This window comes from Lepidochelys kempii, chromosome 4, assembly GCF_965140285.1.
Source record: "Lepidochelys kempii isolate rLepKem1 chromosome 4, rLepKem1.hap1, whole genome shotgun sequence".
In the NCBI taxonomy this organism is placed as follows: Eukaryota; Metazoa; Chordata; order Testudines; family Cheloniidae; genus Lepidochelys; species Lepidochelys kempii.
In genome coordinates, this window is record NC_136383.1 from 85,913,110 (window position 1) to 85,935,247 (window position 22,138).

General features: G+C 39.5%; 1 protein-coding gene across 3 annotated transcripts in view; it reads left to right on the forward strand.

Annotated features, from left to right (window-relative positions):
- Nucleotides 1–819: 819 nt before the first annotated feature.
- Nucleotides 820–22,138, forward strand: part of SGCZ (sarcoglycan zeta) — an 840,425-nt gene continuing 819,106 nt past the window's right edge. For 2 of the 3 annotated variants that reach the window (XR_012158659.2, XM_073341949.2), the window contains exon 1: nt 820–1,637. Coding sequence is in view for 2 of the 3 variants with exons in the window: in XM_073341949.2 (XP_073198050.1) it covers nt 1,599–1,637 (39 nt within the window). In the remaining variant the exon portion in view is untranslated. Of the gene's footprint in view, nt 1,638–20,498; nt 20,596–22,138 lie in introns of all 3 variants that reach the window. The other variant, XM_073341950.2, reaches the window with a different exon arrangement.

A 22,138-nucleotide genomic window follows, 5' to 3' on the forward strand; every position in this document is an offset into this window, starting at 1 on the left:
ATGTACAATAGGAGAGGGCAATAGTACAAGAATATGCCTGTTCAGAATCTGTCAGTCAAAGAGTTAATTTAAAAAGACGGCCCCAAAAAGATTGAAGGTAGGAAAACAGAAATCAGATGGACAGTCTTATTTTTAAAACCCTGCAAGTGGCAGTCAGAATGCAGGGGGGAAAAATGAGTTTGATCAAATCAAGATCCTGGTGGGGAGGAATTTGAATTTTTTTTAATCTAATTTTGATTCTATTTACAGCTTAATGTCCCATGAGAACCTCAGCACACTGAATCCTTTAGAAAAAGAAAGGAAATTACTAAAGTAATAAATAGAGAGGTATCCTGATTTTTATATCCATGCGACATCAAAAAGGTTGTTCTGCCAAAACTACTGCCCATTTCACATTAATAATAAGATCAACAATTCTACAAAAAACATGTATTTTACCAATAAAATTCAGTGAAAGGTACCAGCCCCTGTGTTGAATTTTGCAAGCAATGTTCTTTTTTTTTTTTTTTAAATGTGAGGGAAATAGCAGTACCTCTGCTGTGATATTCAATACATTTGCTTATTTAAAGATCTCCCCTACATGGGGCAAAATATCCAAGGAGGTACTTGTATCCTAAGTGATCCAGCGTGATTATATCTGCTTGCAATCTACGAATGATAAAAAAGGGACAGATACATTAAAATGCCGGCAGGCTAATGCATAGAGTGGAAGCGGCGACCAGGCTTTAAGACCCAGAGGTTGTATTTGTCGAGAAAGGAAATGTTGCTTTTTGACAGATGAGAGAAATCCCCTCAGTGTTGGCCATGAGAGGAGAGAAGTGAAGTCAGTCACCTGGCGGTGAAGGACAGTAAAACAGGAAAGAAGGGGAAAAAATCTCTTTCCCCCTTTCTCTCGCTTTTCTGCAAAGAGATCCACCTCCTAATTTCCTCTCAACTCTTCTAGCATAACCCTTCAAAGGAGACCATTCCCTACAGACTTTCTTATCTTTATTTTTATTGAGAAAATATCTTTAGCAGCAAAACAATTTTTTGAGTCTAGGCAGGACTTGGCGGATTTTCTTTCTGGTGAAATTGATCATTGCTAATGTCTGAGGCTCACAGGTGCTACATTAGCTACCAGAATAACGGAGACAGACTGTCATGATATACTCTTCTCATCAATTTGAACACATTTGCCTGAAATTTGCTGCAGGATGCTGTCCAGTGAAGCAGATTTTTTCCTTGGGATGCAGCAGTTCGCTGCTTTCTAAGCTTATTGCAGACGAAGAAGTAGTCAGTTTAAACTGAGTGGATTTTTTTAATTATTTTTGGCTTCTCTCCTCCTTTCATTGACACGGGATTTACCGGGAAAAGATCACCTGTCTCTCTAATCCGTAAGGGAGTAAAAAAGTGAATTATTTTATTTTATTTATTTTTAACCGGTGGAGGAGGCGTGATCACGGAGAATGAGACTGAGAGGAGCTGCCAGGGTTTGGAGGACAAGGCTGAGTTTGGGCTGGAAAGGGGGAGTCTAGATTTTTTATTATTATTATTTTTATTTTTTTTTAAATTTTGGCACAACTTCCGCGGGTCGCCTCCCTGTCGTTTAGTTTCATTCTATGGACCGATCCACAAGCCTGGACATTGAGGAGCTCAAGGTACGTGATGCTCCGGGTGTTTTGTTTTCTCTTCCCCTCTCCTGCCTTGCTCCTGGCTCTGCTAGAGGAGTTGGAGGCGCTTCGGGTGCCGGTGAGTGGGGTAGGGGAGGGTGGGAACCGAGGCACACAGCCGTCCTGGGCTGGGAGGGGGGGAGGAGGAGGAGGAGGCGGCTCTCTGGAGATGAGGGTGTACAGTCGGACTCCGCTTCTTTCCCCCTCCGCCTGGAAGAGGAGGAGGAGGATGGTGACAGCCCCTGTCCCCTCGCCAGTTCCAGCCACACTTGGGGCACGGAGCCAGAGCGCAGTGTGTCCATTAATCTCACCCCGCGAAGCGGCCTCAGATTTTTCCAGCGGCTGCGGATTTTCCAGTCGAAGTTCGCTCGAAAGGCTCCCTCTCTCCCAGCCTGGGCATCTCCGGCTAAAAATCTTTATTTTTAGAGATGCAGCCAGCCTATCAATAATGCCCGGATCGGTAGGGTGGCTTAGATTTTGCTTCTCCTTGGTCCCACTCGCCAAGTGGGGACGCCTTCTCTGCTAGATTTTGCTTTTCCTTGGTCCCACTCGCCGATTTAGAGTTCCCTTCTCCTACGCTGTGCCTAGCCAAAGGATTTAGCCCCCCCCCCCGCCCCCCATGAGCTACAGAGACGCGGGGGGGCTCCGGGAACAGCTCAGGAAAACGAATAACACCAAGCGTGGAGGACACGGAGGGGGGCTTGGCTGGGATGCAGAAGTAGCGAACGCTTAACGAAGGGTCCGCTCGGTGGCCTTTTCGAGCAGTGCAACTTTCCATGGGGACTGTGTCGTGTCACGGTTTTGCTCCCCCGCTGCTGGAGAGCATGCCTGGGAGCCGAGCGTGCCCCTTGGCGCCAGTGAAGACTCTGCCTTCACCTGCGGCTGGGGTCGACCCCGCCCCGAGTGAGCAGAACGGGGGGGCGACACAAACGGGGGGGCAGGGGCGAAATCTGGGGTGGAAGCTGAGCGAGGGAGAGGGGTGTATTCGGGGGGGAGGGGAGAGGAGGAAAAATAATGGGGAAAAACGATCAAAAGCAGGAAATAGAGGATCAAAAAACCCCGGGAGAGGTTTCGAGGATCTTCAGGGGTCTCCTTGGGGTCTATAGTGGGGATGAGGGGTTTAAAGAGAAGACGGCCTGAGAGAAGGGCAGGGGAGGGACCACCATACCATGAGGTGGATTTAAACAGCACTGCGGAGTTAGGGAAATGATAGCGGGGGGGGGGGGAGAGTGGGGTCCTCCCCGTCACTTAATCTCGCAACATCCCCAAAACTACACGGCGGACTTCGCGTCTTCTTTCGCAGCGAGGTTCAACCCTGCCAAGTATCGAAGAGCTTCCGTGGGCATCTTTGCCTTAAGATACGCCGAATCTGACAGTACTTGTGAACATTGTCTCTCTCTCTCTCTCTCTCTCTCTCTCCAAGCCTTGCTTGTAAACAATATGAAACCCCCCGTAAAAGATAAACACAAAATGTTGGTGTTTTAAGCGCCAGGTTTCATGACTGCTGAGCGGGTGAAACAAACGCCTGTTTGGAAGTCACTGAGCAGTAGGCGGTAGTTCACGCATTTTTCATCCCTGAACCGAGCCTGCTACAAGGGACCCTCTGGCGAACCATCTCCCTTCTCAGCCTTTTCAGGAGTTTAATTAGAGCTCAGTTTGATTTTAGGACAGTGGTAGGAAGACACCGGATGAGCCCTGCAGTCAAGTCCCTGTGGGAAAGTTTAACCTAAGTGATTGAAAAAGCGCCACTGGATATTGTGTGAATCCTAAAAATGGGTGGCACTTCGTAGGAATTACCACTGCTTGGGGACTGCCAGATGCTTCACCGCTGCAAGGGTGTTCTGGCAATCGACTTTGCAATTAAGTCCAGTGTTGCAGGGATTATACAGTGGGCAACCCTGAGAAAAGCAGCATGGATGGAAAGTGATCCCCAATGTTAGTTTTTCTTGATTGGTTTAAAGAGAGCATCAGCGGTTTTGGAAACCCCCCCCCCCTTCTTCCATAAGAATAAGATCTGCGAAAAAACCCTGCCTTCCTAAAGCTGATACTCCTAGAGTTGCGATACCTATCTTTACTTAGCCTCTTTGGCACCCTTCCATACTTGCCCCATGTCTCAGGCTCATTGGTTCAGTTTACTTGTATGAACATCTTTAGTGTAAAAAAAAAAAAAAAAAAGCTTGTGGTGGGTGGGGAAGGCTCTCAAACTTTAAATGGTGCACTAAGCAGTGGAAAGATCTGTTTGCCTAGCACATGGGATTTGTTGCTGTGCATGAATTACCTGTGTGTGTGTGTGGGGGGGGGTCATATGGGGGTGGCTAGTAACTCAAATTCAGCCCTGGTGTAACTACATTGACGTCAGTGGGATGGATTTTTCCCAGTGAGCTAGATCCTCTGTTCTACTATGCCCCCTTTAGTACCACTCCAATGATGCAAAGCAGACTTAAAGCTGGATTTCATGGACATCTTGGGATTCAAGTACGTCAGCCATTGTCCCACCAGTCCAGAAGATATGGACAAAGCTGTATCGAACTATGACCATTCCTACCTGAGTAAACTCTCTCCATTGTAGCCAGACATAATAAAGAGCAGCCCAATGCTGCTCTAAGTTGTGAAAAGGCTGAATGAACTCCTTTCCAGCTCTGTGATCAGGGAGCACCAAAGGTGGTATCTTTGTGGTTCCCACACATCTCCTTCAGGTCCAAGCTCAACCCAACCAAAGGATCTAGCTGCTTATGTTTAGACATCAGCCAGCTGTAAGCTCTGGAGCTCTAGCAATCTCCTCTGACCACCCTCATCATGTTACTCTGAGGGCTGACATGCACAATGTGTTCCTAACCCAAGACCCTGCAGCTACTTTTTCCAGGAATTTTAGAAACGGGGGGACAGTGGCTTAGTGCAGGATAGCAGATTTTTATTTTAGCATCAAGTTTAGCACCTAGTATGTGCAAGTGAATTTAGGAAATCACCAGACTAAACTCTGATTAATACTATACATCAGGTGTGCTTGTTGTATAATGTATTACAATTACATTACCACCAAGAGAGAGATTCTGATAAACTGAGGTCAGACACTGAATGTCAGTTTGAAATATGCTCTTTATTATGATTGCTATGAATTCTATATCCATTTTGAAAGGTCAGTTTTTGTGCAAAACTGAACCAAAAATTGTGTGCAAGACCTGCTAATGAGGGTAGTTATGACTTTCACTTTATTAGTCCGTGCACGAATTCCTGATGAAATGGATCAGTACTGGGGACAGAGAGAGAGTACTCATCCAGAGATTTTTGGACTGCTCTGCTTTTCCTTTTGATCTGTTTCATCTTCTGTCTCAGATGGCATCTGTGAACTTTCCTCTGACTTTTAATTCACAACCCTGTGGTATTTTCTTTTAAAGCAGTTCCACCATAAAAATGAACTCAATTATGGTTATTTTCTCTGAATGTTTGCACTACATCCTTAGTTTTCGTGTGTTAAGCTGTTTCTATTTAAAGTGTGTGTAGATATGTGAGTGTATATTTCTATAGGTCTTTGGCTGGTATGTTGTAATATATGTATGTTATTCCTCTGTATATATTAACTCTTATCAAGAACTGATGTTAAACTATGGTTTTCTTCACATGAAAATAGTGCAGTCTGGATTTATAAACAGTACAGAGGCTTTTAAATTTCCTAGATTACAATAAATTGTGTGAGTCATATCAACACTGAATAGATAGTTATAGATTTTGTCCTTCACATTTTTCTGGCTGTGTGGTCTACAGCTCTTAAAGCATATTTTACAATCTTTCCTCTTATGTTAATTTAGTCATCAAAATGTGTCTACACACTCGGATAATAGGTGATAGCATTTTAAACAGTCCATAAAGCATCCATGATATCTCTCTGAAAGAAAGTTGCTTTGTAAATTAAAAGTATTATAAATATGGTATTGTTTACATACTGTAATAACCTGTTTTCAAACCAGTGCTTTCAACCTGAAGTTGCTGTTTGGATGCTAAATTAGAATTTTCCATTAGAATCCCAAAATGTTTGTTTCTAGAAATGTGTTTGGGGTGTCTTGTAATTAGTGCCACTTAATATGAAAGAACCATTAAAATACAGTACACTATATCTGAATCACATCGCAAACCTAGCCATGTCATTTGGCAATAATTATCCTTCAAGTCTGTTATAGTTTCACATTTCCAGGTGAAATAAAAATACCAAACTTAACTGTATAAAACTGGCCACAGATGATGATGATCTGTGATAATAAAACCATCCAATGCATAACAGGTTCTTCATTAGGAAGATACTTCATATGTCATGAAGAAACTCAGACAAAGAATCCAGAAAAATTTGAACTCAAGAGGTTGATTCAACAATATAGTGGTTTTAAGCTAAACAGTCTTTTAGATCACTTCACAATTTAAATCAAACAGTAAAGTTAAAACTCGGAACAATTCTGATTGTTTTAAATAAGATAGAGCCAAGGAAAGTCATGCTCAGTATGGTGTAGGAGGATTTTTGATGAGTGTAAGTAGGTGGTTATATTTCTGTTATAAATTAGTCATTCCATAATGAAAAATAGTACTCTAACAAATGATATATTTTTAGCATACTCTACTTCACTTATTCATTCTTCTGCTTAAGAGAAGGACATCTTCCTGTGGATACTGAGTTTTATGTCTTCTTTTATGAACAGCTCTTTCTTCCCCCTCCATTCCAACCCCTCTGACTCCCCATCTTTTAGGGAGGGTCCATCATCAACAGTGGATAAAGACAATTAACCTTTGCAGTTCACATTCAGAAAATTATTCCCAATTAAAGGTTGAGTTGAAATGATTTTAAAGTACTAGGCATGCATATTCTTTCTCGTCCCCACTGTGGGGGTTCCCCTCAGTCTCCAAATACTTATAGAAATTGGATATTTGGTCAGTGAGGCTGGAAAGAAACATATGTATAGTATCATATGACCCAGAAAAAAAGGTCAAGACAACAGCAATGTTCCCAGTACACATTTTAGAAATCACTGGTCCACTGTCATTACTAAGAAGCTGCAATATCATCTAGCTATGCATTTCTGTAATATACATTACAGCTTTGCTGAGCTCCATCTTTTTCCAGTTGAAAATATATCAATACCTGAAGCTCTAGTTAAAAGGAAAACACCTCTGCTTCCTCTCGTTTTCAGTACATGTTCAGTTCTCATCTAATGATGCATCATGTACATATTTTGCATGATTTAAAAAAAAATAAGGGATTTACAAGAAGGTCAGTAATATTAATTTTGAGGTTCTTCTGTAATGGAAGAGATTGCCATGTGACAATCTCTTAAAATATTGTGTTTATTTCTTGCAGAGAATTGGCTTATTTATTACAGAGCTAAAATTCAGACTTATGGAGAATCCATTTCCTACTCTATATCCTTTCAATGATCAGATGGCCTAGGGAATGAGTGTATTTTGGGATTCAAGTATTACTTTGCTTGGCACAGCCCTTGACCTTTTTGAAGGTTAGTATTGCCAGGAGCAAGGTTATCTGTGAAACACTGTCACACGTGTTATGAACAAGGCTCTGCCTCCTGTGAAAATCTTGCACTTGGTGCAATTTTATATGAATTTATGTGAATCAATGTCTAGCAAAGATATTTCTAAATCCATGAGGAATCCTACTGTCCCAAGGATAAATAAGGATTCAAAACATGAAAAAGGCATTAAGTTACAAGGAGTTACCATAAAACTATTTTTCTCTCTTTGAAGTTGATATGTCAAAGCCTTTCCATAGTTAATCATTTTATTTTATTTTTTGTTCTTTTAATTTAAAAACTCTGAAGGGAATTGGTTACAAATAATATATTTGTGTCTTTACATTTATTTCTGGTAGGCTTTTGAATACCTAAACTCCAAAACTTTCTTACAGACTATCAATCATTCCAGTCATATTCAACGGTGTTCTAGTATGGTGTTGTAGGGCCACAGGCTGGAATTACTTTGCAGTCCAAGAATGAAAGATCAGTATTTATCTACTAAGCCATCAAATACTTAAAGTCCTTATTACATACACACAACAGTTCTTTGTGAAGAAGGGTACTGTACAATGCTATCCACAAATATTAGGTTTTGTTTCTTGTTATATAGAGGGGAAGGAGGATCTTTTGGCTGAGCCACTGGAGCATGAGGTTTTATGCTCAGTTGCCAGTGTCACATTGGCTAAGTCCCACAAGCCCCAACTTTTTGAGGTGCTGAGCAAGTCGATGGAAGCTGGGGGTTTCTCAAAACATATAAAAATAAGATTCTTGATCCTGATTTTCATCTTTGTAACAGGATAATTCCCTGTATTGCAGAGGTGTTGTGAGATTTAACTCCTTCATGTGTGTAGAGAAAACTTAATGTTCTGTTGGAAAGGTACTAAATAAGTGTAAAATATTGTTATATATTAAATATTGTTATATCATCCTTAAAGAAAACCTTTCATCTTTAAACTAGCAGCACTAAAATAAACAACTTTTTGTTAATTTAGTACAGTCCTACCAACAGTGACACATCACCAGGACTTCTAAAAATCAGTGCCACAAGCAGCAGATTACCCCAGGCAGAAAACTCTGGCCCTTAGCCATCTTATTTTGTTTCATCAGTCCTCCTTCAGTTCATCCATGCATCAAGGTGCAGAATTAATAAGCTCCATGTTCCTACTCCTCACAACTTTGAGGACAGACAAATGATTAACTACAGCTTGCACGGCTGAAAAATCATTTAGAGGGATACTTTGTTTCTAGTCCACAAGTAAGAAATAATGAACAGTTAATAAATGTACATGTATAAAAAGCAAAATCATGCAGAAACAGTATCATGTGGTAACCACACAATTTTGAATTTGTACTTTGTAAACAGAGTGTGTTTTGTGTTTGTATAATTGAGTATAAAAATGCCCTAGATAGGGTTGCCCCGTTAGGTATGTCTGCAACTTTAAGTCTCCATGTATTTCAGATTTGTATGTGAAAATATTATGCATGCATCCTAGTTTTTATGGTGACTTTAGTTTACAAATACTAATGCACAGGAATTTTGAGTAGGAATCAAACAAAGAAACTAAAATTCACGTTGAATGCAGGTTGACATATAGCACAGCAACTTTTTGTTGGATAATTGTTGTTCACTGAAACCTTTATGTGCATTGCCCCTAAAAGTTACTGCTTAAAGAGCACAATTATATTGTGTGCAAAACAATAGCTGATAAAAGTATTGTAGTACATTGGTAACTATAGCTGACATAAAGAGGCCTTTCTATAAGGTGCCAAATAGCTGATGACAAGACAGATAGAGAATCTGTCATGGAAAGATGTTCAGTATCACTGAACGTCTCTCTCCAGGTAAGGCCAGACCCATAAGCAGAAAAGGTTTCCCTGCCTGTTAACTCATCATTCCCCCAGACAAGTGATCTGTGTTAGAAGAGGGCTGCATATTTGCTCAACTTAAAGGCAACAAAATAGCAATTTGTTCTATGTATGCTGGTAACTCACAATCAAAACTAAACCAGTCAAAACAATAGGAGTTTTGCTGCCTGATAAATTGGTAGGACTCGGTATGTAGCTCAACAGAGATGACAAAAGGTGCAAACCAATTTAAAATCTCAAAAGTTACTATCTGCTTCATGCATAATCAAGGATGAGTAGGATACACTTGAAGTGAGCCACACAACTGGGGGCACTGATCACTGCCTTGCCTTGCCTATTTGATTTAAATCATGGCACTGGGAAAGGGTGTCTAGTGTTAACCCTTCAGCATAATATAAATCAATAGTAAATGCAATACCTTTTGGTCACTGTGGCTAAAACCTTGTTTGGTCATTAGGACTCCTGATTCAGCAAAGCACTTAAGACTCATTTCAGTCAGATTTAGTCATGTGGTTAAATGGTTTGGTGAATCAGATCCCTGATTAAAAGCCCCAACATATACAATTGAAATGAACAGACGGGGGAGGGGGGTAAGATGTGTGGCCACCAAGCTCTGTGTGCTCCAGATGAGACAGATTGTCACTGTGGAAGTGCAAAATGGTGGTTCTAGATTTGTGATGTATTTATCCTGAGGTGGATTGTGCAGCTCCTGGATATTTAGGTGTTAAGTGATAACCGCAGCATTTCTAGCAAAAAATTAAGTCTGTGAATGGAAACCGTCATAAAGAAGTATAAGTTTTTAGATAGGATTATGTGTGGGGATAATGGGGTAGTGAATCATCCTTGCCACAAAATAAATAAATGAGCCTTGTAAGAGGTTTACGAAGATATGAGCTGCATCCGATGAAGTGAGCTGTAGCTCACGAAAGCTTATGCTCAAATAAATTGGTTAGTCTCTAAGGTGCCACAAGTATTCCTTTTCTTTTTGTGAATACAGACTAACACGGCTGCTACTCTGAAACCTGAAGATATGAGTGTGTTACCTGATGAAGAGCTCCTGTGCTCATTTACTTCCAAGTTAAATTACTCAATGTAAAAAGTAGTCCTGAGTGGTTACAAAGCAATGGGTGCCTCTCTCCCATCCCTCAACACAAAGGAGCTCCCAAAACAAAACCCTGAAATGGAACACCTCCGAATGCTGGGAAAGTTCAGGCCATACCTAAATAATACCTTTGTGACGTAGGCTTATCTTAGTTCTGAGTGCCTGGTTACCAACAGACGATAAGAGACTTATTGATTACCTTATTCAAAGTTATCCAATTTTTCATCTAGAACATTCTAGCATATATTTGATCAAAGGTTACTCTTAGGTAGTTCTGACCTCCCCTCCCTGAATTTACTAATATTTTGAGACACAAGTAGGCCCCAGAAAACTGTACTGTGATTTATTTTTTTAAACATATTACTTATGTATATTTTCTATCAACCATAAATATTTAATCTTCCTAAATATAATGTATTATCCTTCAGTGTTTCCGTTGACCAATAAGAGTACAAAACAGGATTACGTGTTGTTAGCTGATGGGAAATCATATGTAGGCGTGTCCTGGAATTGGTGATAAGTTTCTTTTGGGCTTAGAGAATGACATTTACTATTTCAAAGCTAACTCCGATGAAGTGAGCTGTAGCTCACGAAAGCTCATGCTCAAATAAATTGGTTAGTCTCTAAGGTGCCACAAGTACTCCTTTTCTTTTTGCGAATACAGACTAACACGGCTGTTACTCTAAAACCTGTCCATTTTAGATGTATCACAGAAATAGTCTCCATGCCATTTCCCAATGAATTCAGCAGTCAGACAGATATAAAAAGAAATCTCTCATGTAGACTCATGTTCCCACTTAATGCAGCCTATTTCAGTGTGTTTTATTTGATTTTTCATGAAAAAGTGCGAAAATAGTACCATTTTTGAAACAAGAGCAACAAGCCAACCGGTGTCTCCTATATTCCCAGTACTAGCATCAGCCTTCTCCTTTCTGTAAACCATTTTTGTTTTCAGGGAATTTTGGTGCTATTTTTAGAGATGATCTTACAGCTTGCTTTCTTGTCCCCTCAACTCATTATGAGGCACAAGTGAATATGTGATTGGAAAATGATCTATTTGCCCAGCACAGACCTCTGACTAGTTAAGCTCCCTATTTCATTCAGTATTAATTTAGATGAGGCAGATAATATTCGCTGTTCATGTAAATATGTCAACTATTCAGTCTACCGAGACTACTTGCACTGTTGCCTAATAGAATTATGGGAATATGAGCAGTGTCACTGTGTCCCATGGTAAAATTTCCATCATACAGCTGACAGTCATAATACAAAAGGCACTCTTTTCCAAGGTGCTGTCTGTCCTATTGAACTTTTCTGGGCCTTGATCAATGAATAGTGGCTATGAGGCAGTAAACAGCAGCATAATGAACAGAGCAAGGAGTTAGGGCCTAGGAGAACTGAACTGAAGTCGAGCTCATGATGTCTCTGGGATTATAGAGTATATTGACTGAAATGTAGGTGAGGGCATATGTGGTTGCATCAGAATTACACCACTAGTGTTTTGTAATAGACACACACAGCTTTAGAACAGGCAAGTGGAATCTAAAGTTTTAAAGTCTGAAGGATCATCTGAGTGGCTCAAAGTGGAACATGGCATTTAAAAAACATAGCAAATCATAAACTGAGCTTCAGACAAAGTAACTATAACAAGTTGGTCTTCTAGTCAGCCAGACTATAAATCATGCTGACACTTCATTTTTTCTCTCTCATGAGGATGGCATTGAGACACCGTAATTATTGACAGATGAAGCAGTGATTGCATTAGTATAGATTTTTAGTAACGCTTATTAAATACAATATGCTCAGTTGTCAGCGCTTTGCACTAATATTACTATTTTTATTGATAAGAAGAGGAGTATGTGTGTTAATGATGAGAAAAGGTTAGTTTATTTTTCACAATATGGGGTACAGAACTGAAGTCACTATTAGGAAGATCTATAGAAGTCTCTCAAATTTATTCTGTAGAATTCTTTTGTGGTATAGAAAGGTGACTGAAGGAGAAGAATCAGAGACTCCCCAAAGTCAAATTATGTTTGCTATTACCAAATATAATTATCTCTGGTGGTGTTATGATAGTGTAAGAATTAAGTAACGTATTACCACTGAGCTGATACGCTATATGCATTACTTTCTGTTCTATGTTTTGGGCCCAGTCCTGCATTCTCTGTGCACTCCAAGTTCCCACTGAGGTCATTGGATTGGGCTCTCTCCCTTAGCATTCACTCTTCTGTATTCTACTGGATATCGTCTTAGCCACAGCCAATCCTCTTCTACTAAACAGATATACCATTCTCTACCGTCTAATGCCAAATTGCTTTTTTTGTTACCACAACTTTTAATAAACAGCGAGCAGAAGTAACAGAGGCTAGCAATTTCAGAGATGGATCTCTCTGCCATCAGTAGAGCTGATAGCTTAAATCTGTTCTTAAATCTATTTATTTATTTTTCTTTTCTGCCTTTCTATGGCGCTTCATATTTTATTTAAAATAAAAATTCAGCTCAAATGCCATCATTCTGAAACTATATCTATGATTTAGTGTGTAAAAATAATACAATTTAAATTTTAAACTATAGAGATTTTTGCGATTTTTTTATTAAATTGCAAGGAGTTCTTTATGTAGCCATGAGACCACATTCCCCATATTCACATGAGCTGTTGAAGCTGAAGTCAATGAGTGTGGAAAATGATGAAGCAGAAGGGAGACAGTACAGTGAAAAAACAACTTATATAACATAAAAATAACTCCGAATCCATTATGCTATCTTACATGGTTCGGTTGTTGGCTTTTGGGCTTTTGTGCCCCCTCAGCTTGTAAGTTAAACTTATTGGGCTTGATCCTCTGGTGTGTTCCAGTGATGCAGAGCAGTTTAACCAACCACCTAAGTGTTCCTTCTGTATCAGGGAATCATCTGGTGATATGAAACCATAATAGTGGCTCCCACAGTAACTCTTCTCCCTGCCCCCGACATAGGGGATGTGGCTGGAGTGTCCCTACACTGTGGTGATCCCCATCTGTCAAAATGGCCTTTTGGGGCCAGGGGTAACTGAGCATAAGTCTTGAGAGTTTTTCATCTTATACTGGGGGCTGGGCTAACCCCCATCTGGCTCTACAGATTGAGGGCATCATAAAGTTGAACTAAATGTACCTTTGCTCCTTTTTCTCCAGTTCTGTACATCTCAGCCAGGCTGTCAGTTGTGCATCATTTAGTACATTACCACAAATTATCCCTAAGAGTATGGCATAAGGCAGATGATGGGCATACATATAACTGCCTGCTTGTTTCAGAAGTTTAGAGTAGTTGTATTTTTCTAATTGGTAGATATGTTTATTTTAAATCTAGTGGTCTAGAATTACTTATTTATGTTCTTCTAATCCTTTGTAACCTACAAAAGAACTGGAAAGTTTCATTATAAACGCAACATGTTGTACATGAGAAAATGAGATACCTATTCCTGCCTCATAAACAGCCCCAATCCCCTTACATTTCCACAACTGGGCATGAGCTTTTTTGTATTTGACACCAGAAAATGTAGAGAGAGAGCTTTTTGCAGTGAGAGAGAATTCATCTGTACACAAAATCAGATTAGAAATGTAACCTTAAACTGTAAAAATAGAGCAAGAAAACCAACTTTTTGAACAATCCATTATTTCTTCCCACAACAATTACTTCTGCTGTCAGCAGCAATAACGTTTACTACTATTTTAATCAAATACAGTCTTCTAAAATAGTGTGAGCTGCAAGTAAACGAGACTACACCTTCTAAAGACCCTATCTCCTCCCACTCCAGTATTAGAGATTTATGCCCTAAACACAATGCTCAGAAGCAGCTAAAAAATATTGATTAGTCTGAAGAGGAGCCTGTGGACTATACCAAGGATATCCTGCTTATCTCCTTTATAAACGGAGGGCATCACCCACAATAGTCCCAATTCAGCTTCATTTGTACAACTCTTTATTGAGCCCAGTGAGCGATAAAAATGAATGAAAGCTGAACTGGGTCCAATTTCACACCCATGTAACACAGACTTCAATAGAGCTAATGTTCTTTTATACTGGTGTAAGTGATCATACAGAATCAAAATTGAGCCCAGTGTATAACACACGAGTCCCATTTTCATTAAACAAGACATCTTCTGCTCATATTGCTTAGGGTCTGTATGCTGTAATAAAAATGCACTATTTTTGGGAGGGGGGGAAGGAATCCACAAATAAGTTGTCTGCCCTCGTGTATTTCTTGCATATGTCTATTTTAAACTACTGAGGAGTCAATTGAAAACAACCCTTCTATTTTCAAGAAAAAAGTACTACTTGGAAATTGTAATGAATCCCACATGTACAAGCTGTGACAGAAGTTCAAAGCACAGTTTGCTTTCATTGAAGCCTTCATCTGAAAAACAAACAAAAGAAAACCCCAAAGTTGTAACTTTTCATAAGCCAGGACTAAGAATGAGAGCCCAGTACTGTGCACCACAGATAAATCAGGTGATACTAACAGAATTTCAGTACTTAAAGTTAATAATATCATTAGTGGCTCCTGAAAGAGCCTTGGCTGCCTAAAGGCAACTTAATTTTAAATACTGAGAGAAGTCAATCAGTATATGCTAAAAAATATGCACTTGGGGATGTGGTTTGCATACATTACAGCCTTTGTTTTTCAGTATACCCCATGAGGTCTTTGTCTCTAGTCCCTGGGAGGAGGAAGAACAAGGGATGATGGAATGCGTTACCTAGGGAGGTGGTGGAATCTCCTTCCCTAGCAGTTTTTAAGGTCAGGCTTGACAAAGCCCTGGCTGGGATGATTTAGTCAGGGATCGGTCCTCCTTTGAGCAGGGGGTTGGACTAGATGACCTCCTGAGGTCCCTTCCAACCCTGATATTCTATGGAGTGGAAGAAAGGGCACAAGGGACATCCCTCCTCTTTCACTCCTTTGCAAAGAGACCAATCATTATTGCCGGTTTCCTATTCTAGTTTTGAGGTGTCTCATAGGTGATTGCAATGACTCATTGAAGAAAGAAAAGGTAAATGGCAGCTTCACCATGTACATTGGCTTTGGCATGTGTGGTTAAGTCATAGGCAGACTCATTTTCCCATTTGTGTGCTCTACATTATCAGAGCTGATAGGCTTCTAACATTTAAAATGGCCAAGGCTAAAGTGGGAAGGGAAAAATATATTGATGTTAATGAAATCATGTAGGTGCTTTCAGGAGCTGTACTCTGCATCATGAGTATTTTTGACAAAGTGCCAACAATTTTGGCAAGGGTCTGCTGAGGAATAAATCTGAGGAATTTATTTGACTGTTGTAGGCTTTAAATGTATTTTCCTTTTGTGTTTGAAGAAACCCAAACAGCCTAGGAGATGCAGCAAATAATCATCTGCACTTGTTCTTTGTTTTCAATGCACCATAATAAATAAATAATAATAAAATAAACTCATTGCCTCAGATATGTCATGATCAATTTCATTATTCAGGGTAATGTACATATAGATCTGTGGAGAAGGCATTTCTGAACCAGGGCAATAAGGATTACTGAAAAGGTATCACTGATCTCTTGGTCAGTTTTTATCTTCCTAAAGAAAAGTGCCAGCAAGCATTCAGGATCCAGGTTCTAGGATCCTGGTAGGGGGTGGATCAGAACTTTTGAACACCCTGTGGAAACAAGATGTTTTTAGTTATTCTTTGAAGCCTCAAAAAAGGGTAATAAACAGCCTGATTTGTAGGTGTGATTTAGAATGTACATACTTTAAGAAACCTGTAGTTTTATCTGTGGGCTTACAGTCTCAAACCTGATGTTGGCCTAACTGAAAAGCCAAACCAAAAGACCGTTGCTAATTGTTATTACTTGGACTGATTGCTCCATCCCATGGAAATACCATTGGGGAAGAGAACTGATAGAGCCAGGAAATACCACAAGATCTCCTTCAGGGAGTTTCTTCAATTCTTCCATCTATGGAATGGGTTTCCTCTCCCTACAGAAGCAGCAGAATATCTGGTCTTCAATTCCAGTGGATCTTGGATTTCCTGGATTGACAAAGCCATCCACAATGAAGACTATGCATCGCCAAGTTGGCTTCTGGACTGCTAGCTTCTTTCCTTGGCTTCTGCCAGTGTACTATCCAGGATTTCTTCAGTCAGCTGTTGATCTTAAAAGTTAATGCAGCATGATTTGTACTAATTTTTTAAGGGATTTAGCATTTGTTGTTGGGAGCGACAACTGCCTCCCATCCCACCTTATATGGAGGGCAAGATTCAGAGAGGGTCTCTGCTCCATGCTCACATATAAGGGGGAAATTATTCCGGGCTAGGCGCTTTACAAGCATGTTAGAAGAGAGGATCCTACCTTGAAGAGCTTACAGTCTACATGGATGAAAAGAGAAGCAGGCTGGGGTGCAGTACAAGATATTATTTCTCTTCCTATTGTCCCTCTTTTATAATCTTTATTTTGCACTTGACTATTTTGTCCATTGTAAGCCACTATTATGGTTTCATATCACCAGATGATTCCCTTGGCTTTTTTGCCATTTTAGTTTTGCAATTCATGTCCATTTATAGTTTGATGGTCAGTTTGTAGCCCTTGCTATTTGTGTTGAACCTATGTCTGAGGGTTTGGGTTTTTTTTTTGTATTTTTAACTGTTTTGTTTTGTAACAATATAAGATAAACCAGTGGATATAAACTGCATACATGCTTAGAGTGGAAGGAATATTAATACATGTGGATGGGAGAAGCAGAATTGGAATTATGCACTTTGCATTTGCCATTTTAGTGTGGCCTTATAACTGTCTATTCCCCTTTTATTCTGTATACAGAACTGTCATTAATGACAATGGAAGTTCATCATGTGGAATGAGGGCAGTATATGGACCTAATTACTGTAACTGTCCGACAAAGGGCATTGCGTAGTCATGAGCAAAACAACAAATGACAAGTAACAAAAAATTGTAAGACCTTCCTAATACTGGGCCAGGACTCCCCTTCCCTCGGTAATACCTGTGGAAGTTAATCTCCTTAAGGAATGATTGAGATCACCCTTCCTTCCAAAAAATAATTTTGTTCTGGGGCAGGGTCTGTCCACTGCAGGAAAGGATATAGAAGCTGTCCCTAAACATTGCAGGTCTTGTAGCGGATGACTACCCACTATTGTAAACCCAGGTCTGTGGGATCCAGGCTTGTGGACTTGATGTTTACAAGCCCCTATTGAGTGTCCCCACTGCATTTTAAACCTGACTTGTAATTGCTGGACCAGGGTCTCTCAGCTGTGGTAAAGCATCCCTACTGCATGCACTATGCAGACATTGTGACTTGAGTCTGTAGCTTGAGCTGCATCAACACTGAAAAATGGCAGGGCTTGGACCCAACTCATAGCAGAACTTGAGTTCTGATCCAACCCCTACTAGGATCCTAGAACCAGGATTCTGAGTGCTTGCTGGCACTAGTCAAACTGATTTGTGTGTGGACAGAAGGGGCTGTAGCTCATACATGAGTCAGCATCTAAGCTTAGTATGCAGTATAGACATACCCAAGGAGGCTTCCATAGTTCCTGCAGGTTTGTTTTTGCTTTTTTTTTTTTTTTTGGGGTGGGGAGAGGGGGCGGGAGGAGACAACTGCAGCTTGTTGCCCTGGCACTGATGTTCTGTAGCATAGAGCTACTTGTTACCACAGATCTTTCCTTAAATGGGGATCCATACCACAGAAGGGGCTCTGCTGAAGAGAAAAGAAAGTCCCAAGCTGGATTTTCTCTTCATAAGCTCTGGAGGGGAATAATATTTATCCCCACTTCAGGCATACCTTATCCCCTTCCATTGTTCAACACCCTGCCTCAGATGGTGGTGTAGAGATGGCTAAGCCCCTATTTGCAGAGCAGGACAAAGAGCTATACACAGCTGGAGGGCATATTCCTCACTATTATCTTCTCCTCTGAAAACCAAGCAGCTTTGTATTTTACGACACTTCATTGCTTGCACTTGAGGGCAATAATATGTAAGTTTAATCATGATATAAGGGACAGTGTCAAGGCATTTCCAGCCATGTCATAGAAAATGTTCTCTCTTTGTGTACGCTCACTTATAAGTTGCAATGCATAGACTAGAGGAGATTTTATTGATCTATTTTCCCCCTATGGTTGAGCGAGTGAATCCATCCATGGTAGAGAGACATATCTGGGGTTATATTTGAGGAATTACACCAACAGTTTTTGTTGATGGGAGCTGTGCATGCAGCAATGCACAAATAGCATTGAAAGTCTAGCATTTAATGTTTAAGAGCTTCCCTTTGATTATGGGAAACCGTATGAATCTTTCTACAAATGTAGCATCTTTTAAAGGTACTTGGAATCTAACCAACTTCATGTCTTAATTTGTGTAAAAATGGCATATGTAAACCATCATACACCATCTACACAAATAATTCACTACATGGGGATGTGGCATAAAGGGATTTTTGCATTACTTTAGGATGATCACACTATTTGGTAGTGGTGATACCATCAGTGAGCTGTGAAAGTCATTCTAAATGTGTCAATCTTTTTATATCATGCCATATCCCATCATGTATTGTACATCTAACAGATATTTCAATAGTAAATAATGTTGAAAATGTTACCACTATTGGTGGTCTCCCTTCACTGTAAGAACAGGCTTCCTCAAAAGTAAGGGTCAAAATAGGAGTGTCTTCGGTATTTTACCTTTGTGAGACCAATACTTGTATATTGCATACAGTTCTGGTGTCAACATTTATAAAGGATGCTGTAGACTGGGAGTTGGTGCAGAAAAGAGCCACGGAAAAGATTTGAGGGATGTAGAAAATGCCTTATAGTGAGAGATTTCAAGAGCTCAATCTGTTTAGTTTATCAACAAAGATTGAGAGGTGACTTGATTACAGTGTTTAAGAACCTCCGTTCTTAAAGGAGGAAATACCAGGGCTAAATAATAACAGGCTCTTTAATCTTGCGGAGAAAGGCAAAAGCCAGAAAAATTCAAATGAGAAATTAGGAGCAAACAGTCAAGGGAAGTGGTGGATTCTCTTGGAGTCTTCAAATCAAGACTAGATGCCTTTCTAGAAGATATGCTGTAGTCAAACATAAATTATACTTTAGTGAATACACAAGTTATTGGGCTCACTACAGGAGTAAATGGAGGAAATTTAATGGCTTCTGATATACAGGAGATCAGAGAAGATAATACAATGCTTCCTTCTGGCCTTAAACTCTATGAATTTATAATAATGGATTTTAAGGTCTGACTCTGAACAGTAATTTATGGTGTCATGAAAAGCTGTGGGAAGGGGGTGGTCCCATGTTCAAAAGGGATGAAAATCCCTGCCTGCGTGTGTAGTTAGCTGATAGTATCACCCTTTATTGGCACATGTTTTGGGGCAAGTTGCATCTTTATCTCATTTTTCAAAAAAAGGTATTGATATGAGTTTGCAAGTTATTTGGAAAAAGCAGTTTAGCGCACCTCAAAATCACCTGTGTATATATGGAATATGCATATAGCCATATATGAATTTTGGACCTTTATTCTTTGCGCTTCTAAAATTCCCATTGACTTCAACTGGAAATTTAGGTGGACAAGGAATGCAGGAGCAGATTCATAGTGGACTGTGGACTACTCTATCAAAACTACATCATTGCTTGCATTTAAAAAAAAATGGTCTCCAAGAATCAAATGAAATAAATATTTTCAAATACGATGCGATAAGTATTCTAGTCAGAAATACCTAGAACACTATTTTCTCCTTGAAATTTTTTTCTAGGACTTGCCACATATTTCTCAATTAAAAAATACAATGCACTATAACGATGTATTCATTCATTTATTGTTTGAAGCATTGAACTAACCTAAAGTAAAACAGTGATCTCAGGAACACAGGTGAGGGTCCCTTTGTATTTTTACAAATGGGAATTTGTCTTTCAGTGATCTGGTAATAGACTCTAAAGCAATGGCTCTCAAACTTTTGTACTGGTGACCCCTTTCACATAGCAAGCCTCCGAGCGTGACCCCCCTTATAAATTAAAAACACATTTTTATATATTTAACACCATTATAAATGCTGGAGGTGAAGAGGGGTTTGGGTTGGAGGCTGACAGTTTGCAACCCCCCATGTAATAACCTTGCGACCCCCTAAGGGGTCCCAACCCCCAGTTTGAGAACCCAATGTTCTAAAGTCTTTGTTTTGTTAGAAGAAAACAAAATATAGTAATTGCTAACCCCCACTGTATAGCTATTGTTAGGTTTCAGTTAAATGTAAGCCCTAACACCGCCTCCTTGTCTGGAGGGGCATATGAGTCTGATTTTGTGGCATATGTATTTTAATCAGTCTGTTAACTTTTCCAGTTTAACAGAATTGTATATTTTACCCTATTTTTCCAGCATATTGAATTCCATATAGTTACCTAAGAGCCTGGAGAAATATTGAAGTCCACTGAATTCCAGAACCCATGGATTTTTCTCAGCCTCTTAAATTATGGTAAATGACCTTTATTAAACATATTTAAAAATTAAAATTTTAATAATGTTGAATGATTTAATTTTTAGCTATGAGTAATATTAAACATATTTTATACTTTATTGGTTGAGGAAAATCTACATTTAAAAATGAGCAGCAGTGGTACTATATTGTCTGTTGGACCCAAATTGCAAGATTTTTGTAATTCTGGGTACAAAAAATTATTTGTATACCTTCTGGTAGAAAATATTTAATGAAATGTCTATAGTAACTGATATAATTAAGAATAAAGCCATTTTATTTTAATGTATAACATTTCTTTCTTCTGAATTTTATCAAGCCTGCCTTAATTTTTCATAGAGAAGAGAAATCTGTCCATGTCATTTTTTTAGTTTGTCACTTCAAAGTCGGTCTTCTCTAAAACCAAACAATGGCATGTATCCAGTCACTTTGTAAGAGATACGCAGTTCTGTCTTAAAGGCAGAATCCTGCAATTCTTTTTCAGTCCTTCATCAGTAAAATAGGACTGCAGGATTTGGCACAAAGAATTTAGGAAATAGGGGTTTGATCCCAAAGGGTCCTAAGTACCTGCAATTGCCATTAACTTAAATGGGATCTGCTTCCTCTTTAGACAGCTGGGGATCTGTTATCTAGGGTACATTACTGCTATTGGCCAAATTCCTGAAGCCAGTAGAAGGAGGATAACTGTGCCACGTGCATATCTATGGATATTCCCCAATTATGTTTCTTTTGGCTACTTTAACTGTTTGTATTCCCAGAAATTTCAGTTAATCGCTTTCCCGTGTACAGCCTTTGCAACGTAAAATTGTTGCATTTAGAGTAGGCTACTTTTACACTTTATAAGCTTTAATGTTTCATCAACATTGTGAATGTTATTCACACAGTCTAGTTCTAACGAATAGTCACCAGTTTGCCTTATTCTTTAATACTGAATGATTGTATTTGACCCATATCAGAACACGTCAGGTTTTACTGGACAAAAAAGAAATGTAAAAGGTTATGTTGACAGAGGGATGTGTCTGTTCACAGAATCTCAATACTCAATTAAAACTGAACAATCAACTCTATCAATGCATCTTTTGTTTTTTCCTCTTGAAGTTTAGGGATTTCCACTTTAATAGTTTTCTGAAATAAACACATTGTGATGTCCATGACTTTTATATCCAGCACAATGTAAAATTCCTTCCCTCTTACAGCTTTTGGTGCTGTCTTACAACACAGATAATAGCATATGGAGTATAGCTTAGAGTCTAAGGTATGCCTATGACCTGTGTGATCTTTGGTTTTGCTTAGCAGAAAGATATGATGTCTCATATTAACTCATGTTCACAGTATAGAACTCTGTCATTAGGCATTAGTATATAAGTGCAATATTGGATGGATTATCAATATTGGGGGCTGTCCTCCTGCAGAACAAAGACCAAGCAATTCCATGGGGAGGGGCGGGAGAGGGAGAGGGATAGCTCAGTGGTTTGAGCATTAGCCTGCTAAACCCAGGGTTGTGAGTTCAATCCTTGAGGAGGCCATTTAGAGATCTGAGGCA